The sequence below is a fragment of the Scomber japonicus genome, chromosome 18 (assembly GCF_027409825.1).
Source record: "Scomber japonicus isolate fScoJap1 chromosome 18, fScoJap1.pri, whole genome shotgun sequence".
In the NCBI taxonomy this organism is placed as follows: domain Eukaryota; kingdom Metazoa; phylum Chordata; class Actinopteri; order Scombriformes; family Scombridae; genus Scomber; species Scomber japonicus.
In genome coordinates, this window is record NC_070595.1 from 13,510,031 (window position 1) to 13,534,193 (window position 24,163).

Below are 24,163 nucleotides of genomic sequence, written 5' to 3' on the forward strand. Positions count from 1 at the left end.
TTGCATTTTGTGTACATCCACCTAAATCCACAGAGCTGGCCGGATGTTTGTAACTGTTCATGAATGAAATTAACTATGCAATCTAAAGTGGTGTGTGTATCCCTTGCACCGAAACAGATTACAAGACTTCAAAATTTGTTTTAAATGTCTTTCAGGGCACACTCACACTAGGGCCAGTTGTTCCCTACCGTGCTGAAGCACCAATGTCCCCCCAAATATTGTTATTTACAAATAAAAAAACACAGAACATTGGTGAAATATATTCACTAAAACATAGGCAGACAGTTTACTCTCATAAAACATGCACAGGTGTGTGTTCGTGTGTTCTGTGTGTGTTCGTGTGTTCTGTGTGTGTAAAACACAAAACAGCCGATCAATTAACACAACGCACTATGATTAAAAAGTGCAAGCTTGTTCTTCTGAGTCATGCCTGTGTAGTATGCAGTACTACATACATGTGTAAAAAAGACTCTAGTAAAAGCAGACATACTGATCTAACTCTTTACTCCAGTAAAAGTAAGAAAGTTCGATCACTAGTGATCATTCACACTCACAGGAATAGACTTACAGTAGTTTAACTGAATGACTTAGAAGTCGCCAAATTAATTACTTTAACGAATTTCGTCTGGTGAGCACAAGATTATTTCTCGTGCTCATGAGAAAGTATCTTGTGTGCACCAGAAACATTTAATTTTTTTTATTTTCCCCATGTCCCATTACGGGCTTCGTAAATAATCACATTGTATTACTGTCTTTAAAAGTATGCTATACTTTGTGTGATTCAGTAATTGTACATTTGAGCGATCAACAGTAACAAGTTCAGTTTCCCCATGGATCCATTCCAATGCTCCGTTAAAAAGTATTACACATCTTGGATCAGACAGCCTGCAGACAAATGATTGGACTGTATTGAACTGAGAATTGGACACACATCATACTACAAAGATACATAAAAGAACAAGTTCAGTATTGACTTAAACTCTTCCAGCAACAGAGAGACTCTAAATGTGCAGATTGTTCAGTCTGGAATTTAAATAACACAGTTTGGCCTAATGTGTGTTGAAACTACAATGAGAGTTTAATCCAAATCTGTTCTGTGAGGTGGAGTCAATGCAAAACTTTGATGTCTTTCAGCTCTACTTATCTGACTGCAGAGAAGACAGAGAACAGTGGACACACAGTTTAACATGATGGACTATAGGACAGGACTGCTGCTTCTAACTATCTGCTGGACAGGTGAAAATTTGCAATGATACTGAGTTGAAGCTGTCTTTAAAAACTTTCCAGCTTAAAGTAACTGATTATGTTGTTGTTTGTCTTAACAGGTGTTGATGGTCAGACTCTGACAGAATCTGAACCAGCAGTTAAAAAGCCTGGAGAATCCCACAAACTGACCTGTACAACCTCTGGATTGTCATTCAGCAGCAACTGGATGGCCTGGATCAGACAGGCTCCGGGAAAAGGACTGGAGTGGATTGCTAATATCAATACTGGTGGTGGTAGCACATACTACTCTCAGTCAGTTCAAGGCCGGTTCACCATCTCCAGAGACAACAGCAGAGAGCAGCTGTACCTGCAGATGAACAGTCTGAAGACTGAAGATTCTGCTGTTTATTATTGTGCTCGACACTCACAGTGACTGGAGTTGGTTGAGCAGCTGTACAAAATCCTACAGTAAACATCAGACCCCCATTAACTCACATGATAATTGTTTCATTAAAAATGTCAAAAAAATGATGTAATTCCTTCATGCCCAAATTTTTTCAATGAAAAAGATAATATTTTTATTGTGTTTTAAAGTATTTTGCTGGAGAGAGGATCATTTTCAACAAATACTCTCAGTGGTTTTTATTCTCATCTCACCTAAATCAGAAATTTTTACATTTTTTTAAACTAAAAAATATATATGAATTTCAGAATGTGGGAAGCTCGCCAGAGGCCATATTCATGTATGTGGCTTCAAATTTCAGCAACACTTTGAAACTATTAAATATATTTTATGTTAAACTCGAAACCTTCACACAGCTGCAGAAAACTCAAACTGTTACATGATGTCGTTGTCACTTCACTTTCTTTTGGCTAATGATGTATTTTACTTTACATGTAAAGTAAATAAAAACAATATTTTTATAATTAAAAGTATACATTAACATAATTTTCACCTGACAGAGTATCTTAAATGTACATGGATATAAAGCACCATAGCACCTTTATAAAGCAGCTGTACAAAATCCTACATTAACCATCATCACTAGGCTAACATATTTCTATATTCATATATTTTATTACATCTAAGTCATTGTTATTTCTGTTTTTAATAAACTCACAACACAAAACAGGAATTGACAGAACAATCATGTTGCTGAAATCATTGTTCAGGTACAGGCATATTAATATAAATTATCTTATTTGAAATGTAATGTCTCAATGTTAGTCAAAATGTATGTTGCAGTTCTTTATAAAAACACTGGAGGGCAGTCACTATCAACTTTCTCTGTCAGTAAACTGAGACACTCAGGTTCACTTTTCTCACTGATCTGAACTGAATGATGAACTGAACTAGAGGTTTAATATTTGTGAGCTCACTTCATCACATCACAAATAAAACATTTGACCTATTGGGTTAGCAGTGACTGCAGCTTCATCTGTTTAATTTTGTACTTGAGAGACATTGTGATGGAAGCTGGATGAACTCACCATGCTGCAATAAAAAGACAATTACTTTGCTCTCAGAGGAAAAACTACTTTTCTTTTCTAGCATCATTTCTCTCTCAGCAATAAACCATCTCACTAAGACAGCTGATCATTTTTATATGTGTTGGTCTGACAGTGTACTTTGTATTGTGTGTGGCATCTAGACATCAAACTAACTAGTGAAACACACTACACGTTTTAATTCCTCTTTCTCACTAATATCCACATATGAAAATCTGTCTAAACACACTCAGGAAAGGAGGAACAACATCTGTATTGTTGGTGTCTCAGTCAGTTTTCAGTCCAGCTCTAAAATCCAATCCAGTTCTGTCCTCCCTGTGAGGAGGAGTCAATGCAAAACTTTGATGTCTTCCAGCTCTACTTATCTGACTGCAGAGAGGATGACAGAGAACAGTGGACACACAGTTTAACATGATGGACTATAGGACAGGACTGCTGCTTCTAACTATCTGCTGGACAGGTGAAAATATTAACAGATCTTGAGTTGAAGTCATCTTCATCAAAAAGTTAAAAACGTTTACATAACTTTTTTTTTTTGTCTTAACAGGTGTTGATGGTCAGACTCTGACAGAATCTGAACCAGCAGTTAAAAAACCTGGAGAATCCCACAAACTGACCTGTACAACCTCTGGATTCACATTCAGTAGCTACCCTATGAACTGGGTCAGACAGGCTCCTGGAAAAGGACTGGAGTGGATTGCTTTTGTACACACAGGCAGTTCTCATATTTTTTACTCCCAGTCAGTCCAGGGTAGATTCACCATCTCCAGAGATGACTCCAGCAGTAAGGTCTATCTACAGATGAACAGTTTGAAGACTGAGGACACAGCAGTGTATTACTGCGCTAGAAGAGACACAGTGAGAGACAATAATAAGAGAGTCATACAAAAACTACTTCCTCTATTTACCACCACCAGGGAGAATATATTATCAATGTTTTACTTATTAACAGTGATTGAAACACTGAGTAGTAAATGAGTGAATATTTAAGTTGTATTTTATCACCTTAAACTGAATGCTAAATTCAATCAAATTAAAATGGTGGAATGTAATTGTTTTTAATAAGAAATATAATGTATTTGTGTTTCCTTGGAAGAAATGTTTAGAGAAGATGTAGAAAATGCTTTTTCCCTCTTAATTTAATGCTAATAATGAAATATTCTGTGTAGTTGGTGGACTTGGAACTGTATATCTTCATATTAAGATGAAGATTGTGTATTTAAGGCAGAAGTTAACATTTTGGCATTTTGTGAAACAAAAATATGAGAAAAAAACTGATCAGCTTCACACAACCACCTAATTTAAACATAATCCTGAAATTGAGATATAAAAATGTTTTGAAATATGTTTTAATTGAAAACATTATTAACATTATTATTGAAATTCCTTTTAATGTTTACCTTACCTGTGATGTAAAGTCAAAATGATATCACAAATATAGTGATAGCTGAAAAGAATAGATTGTTTTTGTTTATTAGCATATAATGAAATGACCCACCCAAACACTCATCTTTTTTTCTGACTATTTCCAGGCCTTCAGCTGTTCTTCCTGCAGTCACTCATATACATGACAACTGTTTTAATAAATAACCATAGCACTTTTATGCTGATTATGCATTTAATCCAAAAAAGATGATTATCTAAAAGAAAATCTTCAGATAATGTTTTATCAGGTGTTCCTGCAGATGAACGGCCTGAAGACTGAATATTCTGCTCTTTATTATTGTGCTCGAGAGCCACACTTATTATGTCAAACCGAATCATATTGTTCCCTGTGATTTTCATAGAATAAATGTTACTTCAACATCACCAGCAAACTCAGGGTAAAATATAAAGAGAAGTATACACAGCTACCCCCTACTAAAGCAGTCTAACCCCTGAGCAGTCTCACAGCTACTGCTTATAGAGCCCTCCATCAGCCCACACTCTGAATGAAGGTGGACTATTACTCCTCAGTTAAGGTTAACTAAAAGTCTGCTGAAATGTAACTTGTAACCAAATACACTGCAAAACACAAACAAACCTGGGATAGTAAGTATTTGCAAAGTATGATTACTGAGTAACTTATGGTCCAGACAACAAGTATAATTAAATTAAAAAGTTGTGGTACAAATGTGGTCAATGGGGACAAATGGTGCTCTCACCCACTTTGTCACAGTTGTGTATGGCTTTCAGTTTTTACACCATGTACTTTTGAATATGTGATGATTGTATTTGTTGACATGCTTGCATGGTTATTACTTCCCTGTACATGTAAATCTACAATTCTGTTCAATTAATCATATGAATACATACAAAATGTAATGTCCCAGATATGTATTCTATTTTAGATAATAATATATATTCAAATGCATGTAATAAAATATTAAAATACTCCTCATACAATAGTTAAAACATCTACAGAATTAAAGTCATTTAGTAATTAATTTGAGTCAAACTTTTAACATAATAAATCTTTTGAATCATTCAATGAAAACATGAAAAACTAACTTCACCCAACAGTTCTCTGCTGTCATGGATAGGTAGATGTCTTCAGATACTATTTGTCAAATTGTTTAAATGCTGTTTTATTTTGTGATGGTATCTTTGAGTTTGACTTTAAACACAGTGATGTAGGAGGAGCTCCTGTACACAAATTCTCACTGGGGTCCAGTTCACATTATATTTAAAGGGATTTCATGGATTTGAAAACATACTAAGCACACTGTCAACATGGCTTACAGTAAGCTGACACTCTTGATGGTTGCTCTGTTTGTTTGGACTGCTGAAGGCCAGACCATAACAGAGTCTGAACCAGCAGTTAAAAAACCTGGAGAATCCCACAGACTCACCTGCTCAACATCTGGGTTTGACTTTGGAGGCTCAGTGTGGAACTGGATCAGACAGGCTCCTGGAAAAGGACTGGAGTGGATCGCTTTGGTGCACACATATAGTTCTCCTATCTATTACTCCCAGTCAGTCCAGGGTAGATTCACCATCTCCAGAGATGACTCCAGCAGTAAGGTCTATCTACAGATGAACAGTCTGAAGACTGAAGACACAGCAGTGTATTACTGCGCTAGAAGAGACACAGTGAGAGACAATAATAAGAGAGTCATACAAAAACTACTTCCTCTATTTACCACCATGACTAGAAACACTCACAGTTTTATATGTATCACATTTTTTACAATGTTGATTTTAATGGTAAAAAAACACAAATGTTTCAATATCAAATTCATCTCAAAAACACATTTTAGTTTAGATAAATTATTCCTAAAACAAAAATGCATTATTTGAAGCTATTGACACTTTTCATTAAATAAATGGATTTAATGTTGACTGGCTAAACGATAGGATTGCCAACATTAATAAACTGTAAAGTGAGGAGGTTTGTTTATATAAATAATAATATAAATATTTAATCTGAAATCAAGTCTTTGACAAGCCGCTGTGAAACAATGATTGAAAAAATTAAAGAGCCTATTTCAAAACATTTTTAATTGGATATTATTGTTATTATTATTATTATTATTATTATTATTGTAGTTCTTCTTACAGAATCCTTTAGTACGTCCTTTACAGTGTCTGAACACTTGTAACATGAAGCCACCAGAGGAGGAGCCCTCACACCACTAATCATTTCAACACCAGTTCCTCAGTAAAGAGTGAAAAAGACCACAGTATTTCTATCACATAAACAGTTTTAAAAACAATTATTCAATGATTTTTAATATTAGGGGGGACTGATTTACCCCAAATGATCTCTCATCACTGTCTATATTTACAAAAGTGAGAAGTAAAGTAAATATTTATTTAACTTTGGGGTCGGTAACTTTCTCCAAAAGGTCACAACTTCATAATTTTAACAAATCCATTATATATGTTTATGAATTTCAACATAATTTGTGAGTTCATTTAATAATTTCTCTTCATGGTGATTTCTTTTTAAAGATTACATTACAGTGAAGATTTGATATCAATCTGCTGTCCTGGCAGTTTCGCATCTTATTGATTTGATGTGTTATTCAACATTGTTATTGTACTTTTTAACATTGTGTGTGATTAGTGCTGTACAACATAAGTTAAATTAATTAATATAGTTTTTACAATTTTGAAAAATCAACTGTTGATTTATTTGAGTTATGTGTATGTACAGTATAAACATGTACATGTAAAAATCACAATGTAGACTTTCTTTCAGATGGAGAAACAGCAGATCATATCTTCTTATATTCTATTTTCAGAGATATGATTTTGCTTTATAATAATAAAAGAAGAAAGTATTGCATTTGTTTGCTTTTTGAAAAACTCTGAGATGCAACAATTCAGAGTTGTTTTAAAGTCTGTATGTGGTGATGATGTGCTGTGTCTTTTGTTGAGTTGAGAATTTCTTCAGAATAATCTATAATCAGCAACTAAAATTCAGAGCACAAATTGTATTTTCTGAAGACATTTCAATCTCATCAATCAGGTTCACTCTTTCATGTGAGGAGGAGTCAATGCAAAACACTGATGTCCTCCATCTATACTTCTCCATCAGCAGAGAGGAAGAGAGACAACAGTGGACACACAGTTGAACATGATGGGATGTGTGACAGGATTGCTGCTTCTAACTATCTGCTGGGCAGGTGAAAAAAAGACTACTTGTGTTTAAACTGTCTTTAAAAGTTTGCCAACATGTAGAAAATGACTGTTTTCTTTTTTGTCTTAACAGGTGTTGATGGTCAGACTCTGACAGAATCTGAACCAGCAGTTAAAAAACCTGGAGAATCCCACAAACTGACCTGTACAACCTCTGGATTCACATTCAGTAGCTATGACATGCACTGGGTCAGACAGGCTCCTGGAAAAGGACTGGAGTGGATTGCTTATATCAATACTGGTGGTAGCAGCACATACTACTCTCAGTCAGTTCAAGGCCGGTTCACCATCTCCAGAGACAACAGCAGACAGCAGCTGTATCTGCAGATGAACAGTCTGAAGACTGAAGATTCTGCTGTTTATTATTGTGCTCGACACTCACAGTGACTGGAGTTGGTTGAGCAGCTGTACAAAATCCTACGTGACTCATCTTTACTGATACACCACAACTATGTCACAAGATCCTTGTACAAAATGTGTTTCTGTATTCAAACCTTGATTAGATGCAGATTCATGAAAAGAAGATCATTGAAACTAATTATATTTGTGTGGAAGGGTGGTGCAATATAGAAAAGTAGATAAACAAGGACAAAATGCATGGTTTTTTTTTTTTTACCTTTCATTGAAATATTCAAAGCTCAGGTAGTTCAAGGAAATGATGTAATTAATTTACACCCAAACAACTTTTTATGGAATCAATAACTTTTAATGGATAAATAAAAATCTCATCTCACCTGAAACAACACGTTTCAGTTCAGCTACAGCAGAGACACTTCTGCTAGAACAGTGACTATTAAAGGACAGAATCTGCAGCCTGAGGACATAATAATAAGAGAGTCATACAAAAACTACTGCATCTATTTATTATTTCTGTTCATTATTAGTGATTGAAATTCATCATCATCATCATCATCATCATCATCATCATCATCATCATCATCATCATCATCATCATCATCTCTGAATGTTCTCTCAATGATAAGAGTTGTGTTAAAACTAATAATAAACATCCCACAGTGAATATTCACCTGTTTGCTTGTCTCTTTTGGAATATTGTTTTATTAAATAATCACAATACATTTATACAGATTATGTATTTCGTCAGAAAGAAACTGATCATCTCAAATAAAAATGTAAAATTATTGTTTTTGTCAAAGACAGCAGGACTCTGATGAAATCTTACATTTGAGCTGATTTTTTTAATCACTCAAAATCTACTCATCCTTTCGGTCATGAAGGTGTCTTGAATCACAAGCTGGTTAATAAGTTGTGTGAAGGTCATTTTATTTAGTATCTTGCATTAGTTGGCAACACTGCTGATATTTTCTTTTATGATTATACTGTCCCTTTTATGTGATAATGCTTGTAACAAAGTTAATTTATTACTCATGGTGAAAATGTCTCTAACAACAACAACAAACATTGAATGTAAAGAAGAGGTGATTTCCATAATAAAAGTATTCAGATTCCACTTAGACAAGCAACAAAGCTTCATGTGTTTGATTCTATGCAAACTCAGTGAGCCTCCTTGTTTCTCAGCTATAAAGACTTCACATCAGACTGTCAGTGGAGATCACAGCACATCAGCTTCAACATCAACCATGTTCTCTGTAGCTCTGCTGCTGCTGTTGGCAGCTGGATCCTGTGAGTCTCTCTGAATTTGTCAAAGTCAGAAGTTCTTCTTTTAGTTTGAAAATGTTTAACTAATTATCTTCTTCTCTCAACAGATGTCAAGTGTGAACAGTTGACACAGCCAGCCTCAGTGACTGTGCAGCCAGGTCAACGTCTGACCATCACCTGTCAGGTCTCTTATTCTGTTAGCAGCTATTACACAGCTTGGATCAGACAGCCTGCAGGGAAAGGACTGGAGTGGATTGGAATGAAAGCTTCAGCTTCATACTACAAAGATTCACTAAAGAACAAGTTCAGTATTGACGTAGACTCTTCCAGCAACAGAGTGACTCTAAATGGACAGAATATGCAGCCTGAAGACACTGCTGTGTATTACTGTGCCAGACAACCACAATAACACAAACCATCAGCAGACCTGAACAAAAACCCCTCAGTGTCTGAACACTTGTAACATGAAGCCACCAGAGGAGGAGCCCTCACACCACTAAAGAAAAACTAATGATAATTATTCAGTAGACGTTTACTAGAAAGGTTTCTCTCTTTCTGACTCACAATATTTATATTTCAAGTCCAGATGAATAAATTGCAGCAAATTGTAGAAATAAATAAACCGGTTAGTGGAGTTTTCACTGAATTTGATTTTACACAAGTCAAAAAATATATATATCACATTTTATTGTTATTGATTAAAGAAGATAGGTATTAATAATATCAATGTACTGAAAGGTTACATATTTTTCACATATTCTCATCAGTTTTCTTAATTTGTATTCCTACTGGGTTTTTCTTTCCAGCTGACATCCTGAATGTTATGAACACTTTGTGAGAAAAAAAAAGAAACCAACATTTGTTCAAGATGTAATATTTTTTCATTAAAACTAAAACATTCATAATAATTATATAAACTTTATATTGAAAGTAGTATTGCACATTTTCAAAAGTTCAGTTCAGTAGTTTTCTCCCTGTGAGGAGGAGTCAATGCAAAACTTTGATGTCTTCCAGCTCTACTTATCTGACTGCAGAGAGGATGACAGAGAACAGTGGACACACAGTTTAACATGATGGACTATAGGACAGGACTGCTGCTTCTAACTATCTGCTGGACAGGTGAAGATTTTCACTGATCTTGAGTTGAAGCTGTCTTTAAAAACTTTCCAGCTTTAAGTAACTGTTTTTTTCTTTTTGCCTTAACAGGTGTTGATGGTCAGACTCTGATAGAATCTGAACCAGCAGTTAAAAAGCCTGGAGAATCCCACAAACTGACCTGTACAGCCTCTGGATTCACTTTCAGTAGCCTCTACTTGGCCTGGATCAGACAGGCTCCTGGAAAAGGACTGGAGTGGATTGCTTATATCAATACTGGTGGTGGTAGCACATACTACTCTCAGTCAGTTCAAGGCCGGTTCACCATCTCCAGAGACAACAGCAGAGAGCAGCTGTATCTGCAGATGAACAGTCTGAAGACTGAAGATTCTGCTGTTTATTATTGTGCTCGAGACTCACAGTGATTGGAGTTGGTTGAGCAGCTGTACAAAATCCTACAATCATTACTGGGCTGATATCAGCTAACAACTGTCTCATATGATTAATGTCCTATTTTCAGAAATATGATTCTTTTAAATCCAACAATGAATCCAGTGATATTTTGTTGTGATTTAAAGACAATATTGTTCATTTTATTTACTTATTTTTGTTTTCTAACATCTCTTTCTCTTTCTTATCATTCCATTCCATTTTAACAAAAATGTACATATAGGAAATAATTCACAACAGAAATTTAAAACTTTGTTTTCAAAAACAAGATGACATACATTTCCTGAAGTGTCTTCATAACCATTGGGTGATTTTTAAATAATAATAATGATATTTATTTTTATTACAGGTGTTTTTTATAAATTGTGAAATTTAAATTGAAGACCATATAAATGTTTTTTTTATTATAATGTAAAATTTAAATATAAAGTCTTTGATCATTTCTGTCTGCTTCTTTCTGGATTTGAGAAGAAAAGCTGATATTCTGTTCATCTTCTGTGGATCTTATTCATTGTATTAAATTTGATTTGTAGATGTATCTTCAGTTTACAGCTCATGAAAGAAAAGTCTAAAAATCACCTCATACATTTCAATCAGGATGTAATATTCATCAGAATGTCATGTAAGGTATTTTAATGTGTTATGGTAATACAGTTATGAGAACAAATAAGTTCTAGTTTAGATCCATCAGTTTAGAGTTACATAATGTCAAATAAGCACAATGTTACTGTTCTAATTTTTCAAGCAAAAGAAAAGACAACATTCTGCAGAATATTGAACATCTGAAGAGAGAAGTCAGACTCAGAACAAACATGTTACTAATATTGCACGAATAAATTATTTTGACTACAATCACAAATTTCATATTTTAAATCTACATTATTTAGTTTCAACACACAGTAGGCAGAAATGAGAGCATCATACAAGTTGCTTCCTCCCTGTGAGGAGGAGTCAATGCAAAACTTTGATGTCTTCCACCTCTACTTATCTGACTGCAAAGAGGAAAAGTAACTACAACGCCTCTAAACATGTCTTCATGGGTTAGATGTACCTTAGAAAAAATAAAAATAAAGGGTTAATAATGTTACATGAATTATTTTGTACAGTAGGTGTGAAATGACAAACATGCTGTAATTTGATTGGTCTGTCCTTGATGCATGTGCTGTGCATGTATTGACAGTTAAACGCTTCACTCACATCAAGACTCTGGATACAGTTTACCAGGTTTACTGACAGAAGTAAAGGGTGAAACTAAAAAGGAAAACAGAGCAGTCAGTGAATTATCTGTCTGGGACTGATAAAGACACAACAGGGATAAAATCTCCTGGTTAAATGTTGAATAATATAGTGGTTATATTTTCATAGTACTATATAATATTTCTAGATTTGTGGACATGAATCAATATATTAAAGTTGGTAGCTATTTTACAAACTGCCATGAGACTGGATTGCACAGGCACACTGATCCCTCGTGTTACAGCATGTATATTTAAATTTGTATTATATCTTAAGAAAAGTAGAGCACAACTTTTTATACAATATCATACGAATAGAAAATGAGAATGGCCTGAAGCATGAAGTACAAATACTTTTTAGTCTATTTTTGTTTTATGAGAATATTGCACTTCCCCTGTGATGCTGAAAGTGGGTACATAAACTTTCAAAGACATTTATCAAATGGACTATGAGTATGAACTGTGGTGTGCTTGTTATACATAATGAACACTTTTGAGTATCTTATTGTCATTTTAGACAACTAACCCTAACCCAACAAACTAATGAAACTATTTTAACAGAGCTTAAACTTCTGTTATCGGTTCATTGCAGAAAGTTTTGTTGTTTTCGGATCATAAACTCGCTTCTCTAACATTTAGGCCACCACTGTCCCAACAGACATTACTGACATTTCTAAACATATCATCTTTACAGAGTCACTTCCCCTCTCTCTGCACCTCTGGGAGCACATCTGCAGCTGTGAAACTGTGTAGAAACTGTCAGAACTGCAAATAAACTTAAAAATGAGATTAAAATGAGATACATGTATTTGCATGCCATTATGTATCAAGCCATGTCAAGCAGTATCAAGTGGCTTCAGAAAGAAAAAACATGAAACATCTTATGTGCATATCAAACCATTTCATTACATTATTTTAGATAGAAGACATACAGGCTACAGACTCAAATCAGCAGTAACAGTAGCTGAGTTGATTTGTAATGTTAAAGTTGTGTCCAAAATCACTCTCATACAGTATTTATTTTCCCACCATGTTATTAATATTTATGCACCCTCAAAACTGTGTATAATGGAAATAGTTATGTCCATAGTTATGAACAAACATGACTGAATAAGTGATGAGGGACACAGCTGTGGCTTTTATAGGTGACAGAGGGATCATGGAGCCTTTTTGGTGTGTTAGATTATGTATGATGAGTGTGGCCTTGTGATGAGCTTGATTAGTTAATGACTGTAATGAGTTCCTCTAGTTTATGTCTGGGGAGTGTTAGTCATCATAGCTGCTTGACTGATGACTGCTTCTACAGGTGGCAGTAGAGACTGTAGAAGAGAAGGCAGTAAGGGGACTCATATTGCTCCTAAAAGTGCACAGACATGCAGATGAACACACAGTGAAACCACCAGTTGATGTTGCTGTTTCTTAGACTTCTTACCAGTGACAGATTGAGGGGTTGTCAACATCTGGATCAAAACCCAAAGTAACCAGAGCCGAGGACAATTATGCACAGAATTTAATTGGATTGAATTGTATGACTATTGTAAACATTAGTAGTGGTATTTATCATTTATTTGGGTCCTTATCAACAATTTTCCAAAAACAATACACAGAAACAAATAAATAATAATATGTAATTAGATTAAAAGAAAAAAAAAATGTTTCACTGTGTAACACTGCCTCAACTGTACTGTCTCCAGAAGGTTCACTCTTATTAACAATTGTGAAAAAGTGACTTATGTAATGGTGAGTAATGCATCCAATAACCCCAGTCGATGGGAGCACTGGTCAAGAAACTTTAGTTCTACATTTTTACATACAATTCACATGACATGCATTAATGTTTAGATGTTCAACCAACTTTTGGTTTCAGTTCATGTACAGTATGAAAATCACCTTGTTGACCTGCAGCAGCACATCATCCTGTTCAGTCATGAGTTTCCATTGCATTAAATCATTCATTAATTTGGCAAGACGTCTAACTCTAATTATACATTGTACTGATGGCCAAATCCACTCCAGTTTTATCTCATCTTTGAGGAGGAGTCAATGCAAAACTTTGATGTCTTCCAGCTCTACTTATCTGACTGCAGAGAGGATGACAGAGAACAGTGGACACACAGTTTAACATGATGGACTATAGGACAGGACTGCTGCTTCTAACTATCTGCTGGACAGGTGAAGATTTTCACTGATCTTGAGTTGAAGCTGTCTTTAAAAAGTCACTAGCTTAAAGTAACTGATTATGTTGTTGTTTGTCCTAACAGGTGTTGATGGTCAGACTCTGACAGAATCTGAACCAGCAGTTAAAAAACCTGGAGAATCCCACAAACTGACCTGTACAGCCTCTGGATTCACATTCAGTAGCTATGCTATGAACTGGGTCAGACAGGCTCCTGGAAAAGGACTGGAGTGGATTGCTTTTATCTACAGTGACAGCAGTGGCACATTCTACTCTCAGTCAGTTCAAGGCCGGTTCACCATCTCCAGAGACAACAGCAGAGAGCAGCTGTATCTGCAGATGAACAGTCTGAAGACTGAAGATTCTGCTGTTTATTATTGTGCTCGATACTCACAGTAACACAGGAAGGAGCATCGCTGTACAAAAACTCATCATGTCAAACCAAGTCGTATTGTTCCCTCTAATTTTCACAGAATAAACTTTACTTCAACATCACCAGCGAAAAAATCATTTCTATATTTTGTGTACTTCCCTGTAAATGTAAAAATATGTTCAATTAACAATATGAATACATACAGAACTTAATGTCCCAGATATGTATTATATTTTAAATATTAATATATATTTAATGCAGGTAATGAAATATGAAAATACTCCTCATAATACAATTCCAGTTAATATTACTTTCACAAGGACAGTCCCTCCTCTTTCATAAGCCTATCAGTGTCCTTCTTTATGCAAAGTGAACTTCCTTACAGTCTGCTATAAACACTTGATATCATGCTGTCAGTTGCAGCAGAAGAAGAAAAGCTCCCATCAGATCAACATCAACCATGTTCTCTCTAGCTCTGCTGCTGCTGCTGGCTGCTGGATCCTGTGAGTCTCACTGAGACACTGACAGTATGATCACAGCACACTGACTGTTCACTGTTGTTACACTGACTCAATTCTCAACATGTTTTCCTCCACAGGTGTGAAGTGTGAACAGTTGACACAGCCAGCATCAGTGACTGTGCAGCCAGGGCAACGTCTGACCATCACCTGTCAGGTCTCTTATTCTGTTAGCAGCTATGCTACAGCTTGGATCAGACAGCCTGCAGGGAAAGGACTGGAGTGGATAATACGTGGAGGTGTTGGATGGACCACATACCACAAAGATTCCCTAAAGAACAAGTTCAGTATTGACTTAGACTCTTCCAGCAACACAGTGACTCTAAATGGACAGAATATGCAGCCTGAAGACACTGCTGTGTATTACTGTGCCAGAAACCCACAATAACACAAACCATCAGCAGACCTGAACAAAAACCCCTCAGTGTCTGAACACTTGTAACATGAAGCCACCAGAGGAGGAGCCCTCACACCACTAATCATTTCAACACCAGTTCACTGTTACTGTAAAGGGAGAAAAAACATAGATAATATTAAAGACATTTAGGAAAAGCTTTCTCTCTTTCTGACTCACAATATTTCTTTTTTAAGTCGAGATGAATAAATTGAAGCAAATTGCAGAAAGAAACAAATTGGTTACTGTAATTTTCTTCCACAGTTGTTTTACAAAAGGTAACAAAGGTTATATTTCACATGGACATTATATTGTTATTGACTAAAGACGTTTGATATCAATGATATCCATGTAATAAAGAGTTACATATTTATCAATTATTTTCATCAGTTTTCTTCACAAATATTCCTGCTGGGTTTTTCTTTCCAGCTGACATCCTGAATGTTATGAAGAGTTTGTGAGAAAAACAAAAGAAAGCAACATTTGTTCAAGAGGTAATATTTTTTCATTAAAACTAAAACATACATAATAATTATATAAACTTTATATTAAAAGTAGTATTACACATTCTCAAAAGTTCAGTCCAGTAGTTTCCTCCCTGTGAGGAGGAGTCAATGCAAAACTTTGATGTCTTCCAGCTCTACTTATCTGACTGCAGAGAGGATGACAGAGAACAGTGGACACACAGTTTAACATGATGGACTATAGGACAGGACTGCTGCTTCTAACTATCTGCTGGGCAGGTGAAGATTTTCACTGATACTGAGTTGAAGCTGTCTTTAAAAACTTTCCAGCTTTAAGTAACTGTTTTTTTCTTTTTGCCTTAACAGGTGTTGATGGTCAGACTCTGATAGAATCTGAACCAGCAGTTAAAAAGCCTGGAGAATCCCACAAACTGACCTGTACAGCCTCTGGATTCACGTTCAGTAGCCTCTACTTGGCCTGGATCAGACAGGCTCCTGGAAAAGGACTGGAGTGGATTGCTTATATCAATACTGGTGGTGGTAGCACATACTACTCTCAGTCAGTTCAAGGCCGGTTCACCATCTCCAGAGACAACAGCAGAGAGCAGCTGTATCTGCAGATGAACAGTCTGAAGACTGAAGATTCTGCTGTTTATTATTGTGCTCGAGACTCACAGTGATTGGAGTTGGTTGAGCAGCTGTACAAAATCCTACAATCATTACTGGGCTGATATCAGCTAACAACTGTCTCATATGATTAATGTCCTATTTTCAGAAATATGATTCTTTTAAATCCAACAATGAATCCAGTGATATTTTGTTGTGATTTAAAGACAATATTGTTCATTTTATTTACTTATTTTTGTTTTCTAACATCTCTTTCTCTTTCTTATCATTCCATTCCATTTTAACAAAAATGTACATATAGGAAATAATTCACAACAGAAATTTAAAACTTTGTTTTCAAAAACAAGATGACATACATTTCCTGAAGTGTCTTCATAACCATTGGGTGATTTTTAAATAATAATAATGATATTTATTTTTATTACAGGTGTTTTTTATAAATTGTGAAATTTAAATTGAAGACCATATAAATGTTTTTTTTATTATAATGTAAAATTTAAATATAAAGTCTTTGATCATTTCTGTCTGCTTCTTTCTGGATTTGAGAAGAAAAGCTGATATTCTGTTCATCTTCTGTGGATCTTATTCATTGTATTAAATTTGATTTGTAGATGTATCTTCAGTTTACAGCTCATGAAAGAAAAGTCTAAAAATCACCTCATACATTTCAATCAGGATGTAATATTCATCAGAATGTCATGTAAGGTATTTTAATGTGTTATGGTAATACAGTTATGAGAACAAATAAGTTCTAGTTTAGATCCATCAGTTTAGAGTTACATAATGTCAAATAAGCACAATGTTACTGTTCTAATTTTTCAAGCAAAAGAAAAGACAACATTCTGCAGAATATTGAACATCTGAAGAGAGAAGTCAGACTCAGAACAAACATGTTACTAATATTGCACGAATAAATTATTTTGACTACAATCACAAATTTCATATTTTAAATCTACATTATTTAGTTTCAACACACAGTAGGCAGAAATGAGAGCATCATACAAGTTGCTTCCTCCCTGTGAGGAGGAGTCAATGCAAAACTTTGATGTCTTCCACCTCTACTTATCTGACTGCAAAGAGGAAAAGTAACGACAACGCCTCTAAACATGTCTTCATGGGTTAGATGTACCTTAGAAAAAATAAAAATAAAGGGTTAATAATGTTACATGAATTATTTTGTACAGTAGGTGTGAAATGACAAACATGCTGTAATTTGATTGGTCTGTCCTTGATGCATGTGCTGTGCATGTATTGACAGTTAAACGCTTCACTCACATCAAGACTCTGGATACAGTTTACCAGGTTTACTGACAGAAGTAAAGGGTGAAACTAAAAAGGAAAACAGAGCAGTCAGTGAATTATCTGTCTGGGACTGATAAAGACACAACAGGGATAAAATCTCCTGGTTAAATGTTGAATAATATAGTGGTTATATTTTCATAGTACTATATAATATTTCTAGATTTGTGGACATGAATCAATAGATTAAAGTTGGTAGCTATTTTACAAACTGCCATGAGACTGGATTGCACAGGCGCACTGATCCCTCGTGTTACAGCATGTATATTTAAATTTGTATTATATCTTAAGAAAAGTAGAGCACAACTTTTTATACAATATCATACGAATAGAAAATGAGAATGGCCTGAAGCATGAAGTACAAATACTTTTTAGTCTATTTTTGTTTTATGAGAATATTGCACTTCCCCTGTGATGCTGAAAGTGGGTACATAAACTTTCAAAGACATTTATCAAATGGACTATGAGTATGAACTGTGGTGTGCTTGTTATACATAATGAACACTTTTGAGTATCTTATTGTCATTTTAGACAACTAACCCTAACCCAACAAACTAATGAAACTATTTTAACAGAGCTTAAACTTCTGTTATCGGTTCATTGCAGAAAGTTTTGTTGTTTTCGGATCATAAGCTCGCTTCTCTAACATTTAGGCCACCACTGTCCCAACAGACATTACTGACATTTCTAAACATATCATCTTTACAGAGTCACTTCCCCTCTCTCTGCACCTCTGGGAGCACATCTGCAGCTGTGAAACTGTGTAGAAACTGTCAGAACTGCAAATAAACTTAAAAATGAGATTAAAATGAGATACATGTATTTGCATGCCAGTATGTATCAAGCCATGTCAAGCAGTATCAAGTGGCTTCAGAAAGAAAAAACATGAAACATCTTATGTGCATATCAAACCATTTCATTACATTATTTTAGATAGAAGACATACAGGCTACAGACTCAAATCAGCAGTAACAGTAGCTGAGTTGATTTGTAATGTTAAAGTTGTGTCCAAAATCACTCTCATACAGTATTTATTTTCCCACCATGTTATTAATATTTATGCACCCTCAAAACTGTGTATAATGGAAATAGTTATGTCCATAGTTATGAACAGACATGACTGAATAAGTGATGAGGGACACAGCTGTGGCTTTTATAGGTGACAGAGGGATCATGGAGCCTTTTTGGTGTGTTAGATTATGTATGATGAGTGTGGCCTTGTGATGAGTTTGATTAGTTAATGACTGTAATGAGTTCCTCTAGTTTATGTCTGGGGAGTGTTAGTCATCATAGCTGCTTGACTGATGACTGCTTCTACAGGTGGCAGTAGAGACTGTAGAAGAGAAGGCAGTAAGGGGACTCATATTGCTCCTAAAAGTGCACAGACATGCAGATGAACACACAGTGAAACCACCAGTTGATGTTGCTGTTTCTTAGACTTCTTACCAGTGACAGATTGAGGGGTTGTCAACATCTGGATCAAAACCCAAAGTAACCAGAGCCGAGGACAATTATGCACAGAATTTAATTGGATTGAATTGTATGACTATTGTAAACATTAGTAGTGGTATTTATCATTTATTTGGGTCCTTATCAACAATTTTCCAAAAACAATACACAGAAATAAATAAATAATAATATGTAATTAGATTAAAAGAAAAAAAAAATGTTTCACTGTGTAACACTGCCTCAACTGTACTGTCTCCAGAAGGTTCACTCTTATTAACAATTGTGAAAAAGTGACTTATGTAATGGTGAGTAATGCATCCAATAACCCCAGTCGATGGGAGCACTGGTCAAGAAACTTTAGTTCTACATTTTTACATACAATTCACATGACATGCATTAATGTTTAGATGTTCAACCAACTTTTGGTTTCAGTTCATGTACAGTATGAAAATCACCTTGTTGACCTGCAGCAGCACATCATCCTGTTCAGTCATGAGTTTCCATTGCATTAAATCATTCATTAATTTGGCCAAATCCACTCCAGTTTTATCTCATCTTTGAGGAGGAGTCAATGCAAAACTTTGATGTCTTCCAGCTCTACTTATCTGACTGCAGAGAGGATGACAGAGAACAGTGGACACACAGTTTAACATGATGGACTATAGGACAGGACTGCTGCTTCTAACTATCTGCTGGACAGGTGAAAATATTAACAGATCTTGAGTTGAATCTGTCCTTCAAATGATGCTAACATATGCAGCAAGTGACTCCTCTTTTTTGTCTTAACAGGTGTTGATGGTCAGACTCTGACAGAATCTGAACCAGCAGTTAAAAAACCTGGAGAATCCCACAAACTGACCTGTACAACCTCTGGGTTATCATTCAGCAGCTACTGGATGGCCTGGATCAGACAGGCTCCTGGAAAAGGACTGGAGTGGATTGCAACTATCAGCAATGATGGTAGTAGCTACATCTACTACTCTCAGTCAGTTCAAGGCCGGTTCACCATCTCCAGAGACAACAGCAGAGAGCAGCTGTATCTGCAGATGAACAGTCTGAAGACTGAAGATTCTGCTGTTTATTATTGTGCTCGACACTCACAGTGACTGGAGTTGGTTGAGCAGCTGTACAAAATCCTACGTGACTCATCTTTACTGATACACCACAACTACAGTGGTGGAAAAAAGTTTTTGGACACCCTTAAAAGTTTACACAATCTCAAATATTATCATGAAATGTTTGTGGAAATATCTTTTTTGTGTTTCAAAAGGTGTGGCTGCATTAGACAGACACAAACAAATACAAATGATATTGTTTACAAGAAAAACTAACAAAACTAAATTCTTGACAGTTTCAATATGTCAGTTCTCAACATTGCTGGTATCAAAATCAACAAATAACAGATAATGTGTTCAAAACTGAACAAAAAATAAATACACCATCACATCATCAAATTAATATTTAGTAGCCCTGCCATTAGCACGCAGTAGAGCTCTAATCCTGGCTGGCATGTTCCCCACGAGCCTTTCACACTGCTTTTAATTCTCCTAAATTCTTCAGTTTACGCTTTGAAACAGACCTTTTGATAATCCATTTTAAGATTTGTTTGTTTGTTTGAACATGAAGCCACCAGAGGAGGAGCCCTCACACCATTAAAGAAAAACTAATGATAATTATTCAGTGGAGTTTCTCTCTTTCTGACTCACAATATTTATATTTCAAGTCCAGGTGAATAAATTGCAGCAAATTGTAGAAATAAATAAACTGGTTAGTGGAGTTTTCACTGAATTTGATTTTACACAAGGCAAGAAATATACATATCACATTGGACATTTTATTGTTATTGACTAAAGAAGATAGGTAGTAATAATATCAATGTACTGAAAGGTTACATATTTTTCAAATATTCTCATCAGTTTTCATAACTTATATTCCTACTGGGTTTTTCATTCCAGCTGACATCCTGAATGTTATGAGCACTTTGTGAGAAAAACAAAAGAAAGCAACATTTGTTCAAGAGGTAATATTTTTTCATTGAAACTAAAACATTCATAATAATTATATAAAGACACTATTTGTGAAATTGTTTAAATGCTGTTTTATTTTGTGATGGTATCTTTGAGTTTGACTTTAAACACAGTGATGTAGGAGGAGCTCCTGTACGCAAATTCTCACTGGGGTCCAGTTCACATTATATTTAAAGGGGTTTCATGGATTTGAAAACATACTAAGCACACTGTCAACATGGCTTACAGTAAGCTGACACTCTTGGTGGTTGCTCTGTTTGTTTGGACTGCCGAAGGCCAGACCATAACAGAGTCTGAACCAGCAGTTAAAAAATCTGGAGAATCCCACAGACTCACCTGCTCAACATCTGGGTTTAACTTTGGAAGCTCAGTGTGGAACTGGATCAGACAGGCTCCTGGAAAAGGACTGGAGTGGATCGCTTTGGTGCACACATCTAGTAGTCCTATCTATTACTCTCAGTCAGTCCAGGGTAGATTCACCATCTCCAGAGATGACTCCAGCAGTAAGGTCTATCTACAGATGAACAGTCTGAAGACTGAGGACACAGCAGTGTATTACTGCGCTAGAAGAGACACAGTGAGAGACAATAATAAGAGAGTCATACAAAAACTGCTTCCTCTATTTACCACCATGACTGGAAACACTCAGTTTTATCTGTATCACATTTTTTACAATGTTGATTTTAATGGTAAAAAAACACAAATGTTTCAATATCAAATTCATCTCAAAAACACATTTTAGTTTAGATAAATTATTCCTAAAACAAAAATGCATTCTTTGAAGCTCTTGTCACTTTTCATTAAATAAATGGATTTAATGTTGATTGGCTAAACGATACAATTGCCAACATTAATAAACTGTAAAATGAGGAGGTTTGTTATAAATATTCAATCTGATATCAAGTCTTTGACAAGTCGCTGTGAAACAATGATTGAAAAAATTAAAGAGCCTATTTCAAAAAAGTTTATAATTGGATATTATTGTTATTATTATTATTGTTCTAGTTCTTGTTACAGAGTCCTTTATTTAGCTCCAGTTTGAAATACATTCTTATGCTCTGTATTTGTTTCTATGCAAACTCAGTGATCTTCCTCATCACAGAATTATAAAGACTCTCATGAGACTGTGAGTGGAGGTGAAAGAGGATCAGATGATCACATCTCTTCAGCTTCAACATCAACCATGTTCTCTGTAGCTCTGCTGCTGCTGTTGGCAGCTGGATCCTGTGAGTCTTCATTCATGTCCAGTCATTCTTCTTTTACAGTACAAATGAATATTTTGTCACGCAACATTTTCTTCTTTTAACAGGTGTGAAGTGTGAACAGTTGACACAGTCAGCCTCAGTGACTGTGCAGCCAGGTCAACGTCTGACCATCACCTGTCAGGTCTCTTATTCTCTTGGCTATTACACAGCTTGGATCAGACAGCCTGCAGGGAAAGGACTGGAGTGGATTGGAATGAAACATACTTCAGCTTCATTCCACAAAGATTCATTAAAGAACAAGTTCAGTATTGATTTAGACTCTTCCAGGAAGACAGTGACTCTAAATGGACAGAATATGCAGCCTGAAGACACTGCTGTGTATTACTGTGCCAGAGACCCACAATAACACAAACCATCAGCAGACCTGAACAAAAACCCCTCAGTGTCTGAACACTTGTAACATGAAGCCACCAGAGGAGGAGCCCTCACACCACTAATCATGTCAACACCAGTTCCTCAGTAAAGAGGGAAAAAGATCACAGTATATCTATCACATAAACAGTTGTAAAAACAATTATTCAATTATTTTTAACATTAGGTGGACTAATTTATCCCAAATGATCTCTCCAACATGTAGAAAATGACTGTTTTCTTTTTTGTCTTAACAGGTGTTGATGATCAGACTCTGACAGAATCTGAACCAGCAGTTAAAAAACCTGGAGAATCCCACAAACTGACCTGTACAACCTCTGGATTCACTTTCAGTAGCTACTACATGGCCTGGATCAGACAGGCTCCTGGAAAAGGACTGGAGTGGATCGCCTGGCATGATAGTGGTAGTGGTAGCAGACGATTCTACTCTCAGTCAGTTCAAGGCCGGTTCACCATCTCCAGAGACAACAGCAGACAGCAGCTGTATCTGCAGATGAACAGTCTGAGGACTGAAGATTCTGCTGTTTATTATTGTGCTCGAGACTCACAGTGACTGGAGTTGGTTCAGCAGCTGTACAAAATCCTACAGTAAACATCAGACTCCCAATAACTCACATGATGAATGTTTCATTTAAAACTTCAAGAAAATGATGCAATTCATGCCCAAAAATGTTTTCAATGAAAAGGACAATATTTTAATTGTGTTTTAAAGTACTTTGCTGGAGAGAGGATCATTTTCAACAAATACTCTTAGTGTTTTTTTATTCTCACCTCACTTAAAACAGCATGTTTACATTTTTGTAAATAAAAAAAAAATAAATATATATGAATTTCAGTATATGGGAAGCTCGCCAGAGGCCATATTCATGTATGTGGCTTCAAACTTCAGCAACACATTGAAACTATTAAATATATTTTATGTAAAACTTGAAACCTTCACACAGCTGCAGAAAACTCAAACTGTCACATGATTTTGTTGTCACTTCACTTTCTTTTGGCAAATGATGTATTTTACTTTACAGGTAAAATAAATAAATACAACATTTTTATAATTAAAAGTAAACATTAACATAATTTTCATCTGACAGAGTATTTTAAACGTACATGGATATAAAGCACCATAGCACCTTTATAAAGCAGCTGTACAAAATCCTACATTAACCATCATCACTAGGCTGACATATTTCTATTCATATCTTTTGTTACATCTGAGTCATTGTTGTTTCTGTTTTTAATAAACTCACAACACAAAACAGGAAATGACAGAACAATCATGTTGCTGAAATCATTGTTCAGGTACAGGCATATTAATATAAATGATCCTATTTGAAATGTAATGTCTCAATGTTAGTCAAAATGAATGTTGCAGTTCCTTATAAAAACACTGGAGGGCAGTCACTATCAACTTTCTCTGTCAGTAAACTGAGACACTCAGGTTCACTTTTCTCACTGATCTGAACT

General features: G+C 35.5%; 12 gene segments (V, D, J or C); all 12 read left to right on the plus strand.

The window, feature by feature from the left end:
• Positions 1-1,187: 1,187 nt before the first annotated feature.
• LOC128378821 (Ig heavy chain V region 914-like) lies at positions 1,188-1,639 on the plus strand. The segment is given in 2 exon segments: positions 1,188-1,236; positions 1,326-1,639. Coding segments are annotated over 2 exon segments (363 nt in total).
• Positions 1,640-3,126: 1,487 nt separating this feature from the next.
• Positions 3,127-4,589, plus strand: LOC128379229 (immunoglobulin heavy variable 3-21-like). The segment is given in 3 exon segments: positions 3,127-3,175; positions 3,263-3,573; positions 4,503-4,589. Coding segments are annotated over 3 exon segments (447 nt in total).
• Positions 4,590-5,427: 838 nt separating this feature from the next.
• LOC128379230 (immunoglobulin heavy variable 3-21-like) lies at positions 5,428-6,333 on the plus strand. The segment is given in 2 exon segments: positions 5,428-5,787; positions 6,280-6,333. Coding segments are annotated over 2 exon segments (414 nt in total).
• A 943-nt stretch (positions 6,334-7,276) lies between these two features.
• LOC128378823 (Ig heavy chain V region 6.96-like) lies at positions 7,277-7,725 on the plus strand. The segment is given in 2 exon segments: positions 7,277-7,325; positions 7,412-7,725. Coding segments are annotated over 2 exon segments (363 nt in total).
• A 1,214-nt stretch (positions 7,726-8,939) lies between these two features.
• LOC128378841 (Ig heavy chain V region 5A-like) lies at positions 8,940-9,367 on the plus strand. The segment is given in 2 exon segments: positions 8,940-8,982; positions 9,066-9,367. Coding segments are annotated over 2 exon segments (345 nt in total).
• A 661-nt stretch (positions 9,368-10,028) lies between these two features.
• On the plus strand, positions 10,029-10,478 carry LOC128378824 (Ig heavy chain V region 914-like). The segment is given in 2 exon segments: positions 10,029-10,077; positions 10,165-10,478. Coding segments are annotated over 2 exon segments (363 nt in total).
• A 3,383-nt stretch (positions 10,479-13,861) lies between these two features.
• On the plus strand, positions 13,862-14,313 carry LOC128378819 (Ig heavy chain V region 914-like). The segment is given in 2 exon segments: positions 13,862-13,910; positions 14,000-14,313. Coding segments are annotated over 2 exon segments (363 nt in total).
• A 434-nt stretch (positions 14,314-14,747) lies between these two features.
• Positions 14,748-15,193, plus strand: LOC128378835 (immunoglobulin heavy variable 3-23-like). The segment is given in 2 exon segments: positions 14,748-14,790; positions 14,886-15,193. Coding segments are annotated over 2 exon segments (351 nt in total).
• A 700-nt stretch (positions 15,194-15,893) lies between these two features.
• On the plus strand, positions 15,894-16,343 carry LOC128378814 (Ig heavy chain V region 914-like). The segment is given in 2 exon segments: positions 15,894-15,942; positions 16,030-16,343. Coding segments are annotated over 2 exon segments (363 nt in total).
• Positions 16,344-19,689: 3,346 nt separating this feature from the next.
• LOC128378809 (Ig heavy chain V region 6.96-like) lies at positions 19,690-20,144 on the plus strand. The segment is given in 2 exon segments: positions 19,690-19,738; positions 19,828-20,144. Coding segments are annotated over 2 exon segments (366 nt in total).
• Positions 20,145-22,248: 2,104 nt separating this feature from the next.
• Positions 22,249-22,676, plus strand: LOC128379231 (immunoglobulin heavy variable 4-38-2-like). The segment is given in 2 exon segments: positions 22,249-22,291; positions 22,375-22,676. Coding segments are annotated over 2 exon segments (345 nt in total).
• A 234-nt stretch (positions 22,677-22,910) lies between these two features.
• On the plus strand, positions 22,911-23,255 carry LOC128379232 (Ig heavy chain V region 914-like). The segment is given in 1 exon segment: positions 22,911-23,255. A coding segment is annotated over 1 exon segment (345 nt).
• Positions 23,256-24,163: the final 908 nt, after the last annotated feature.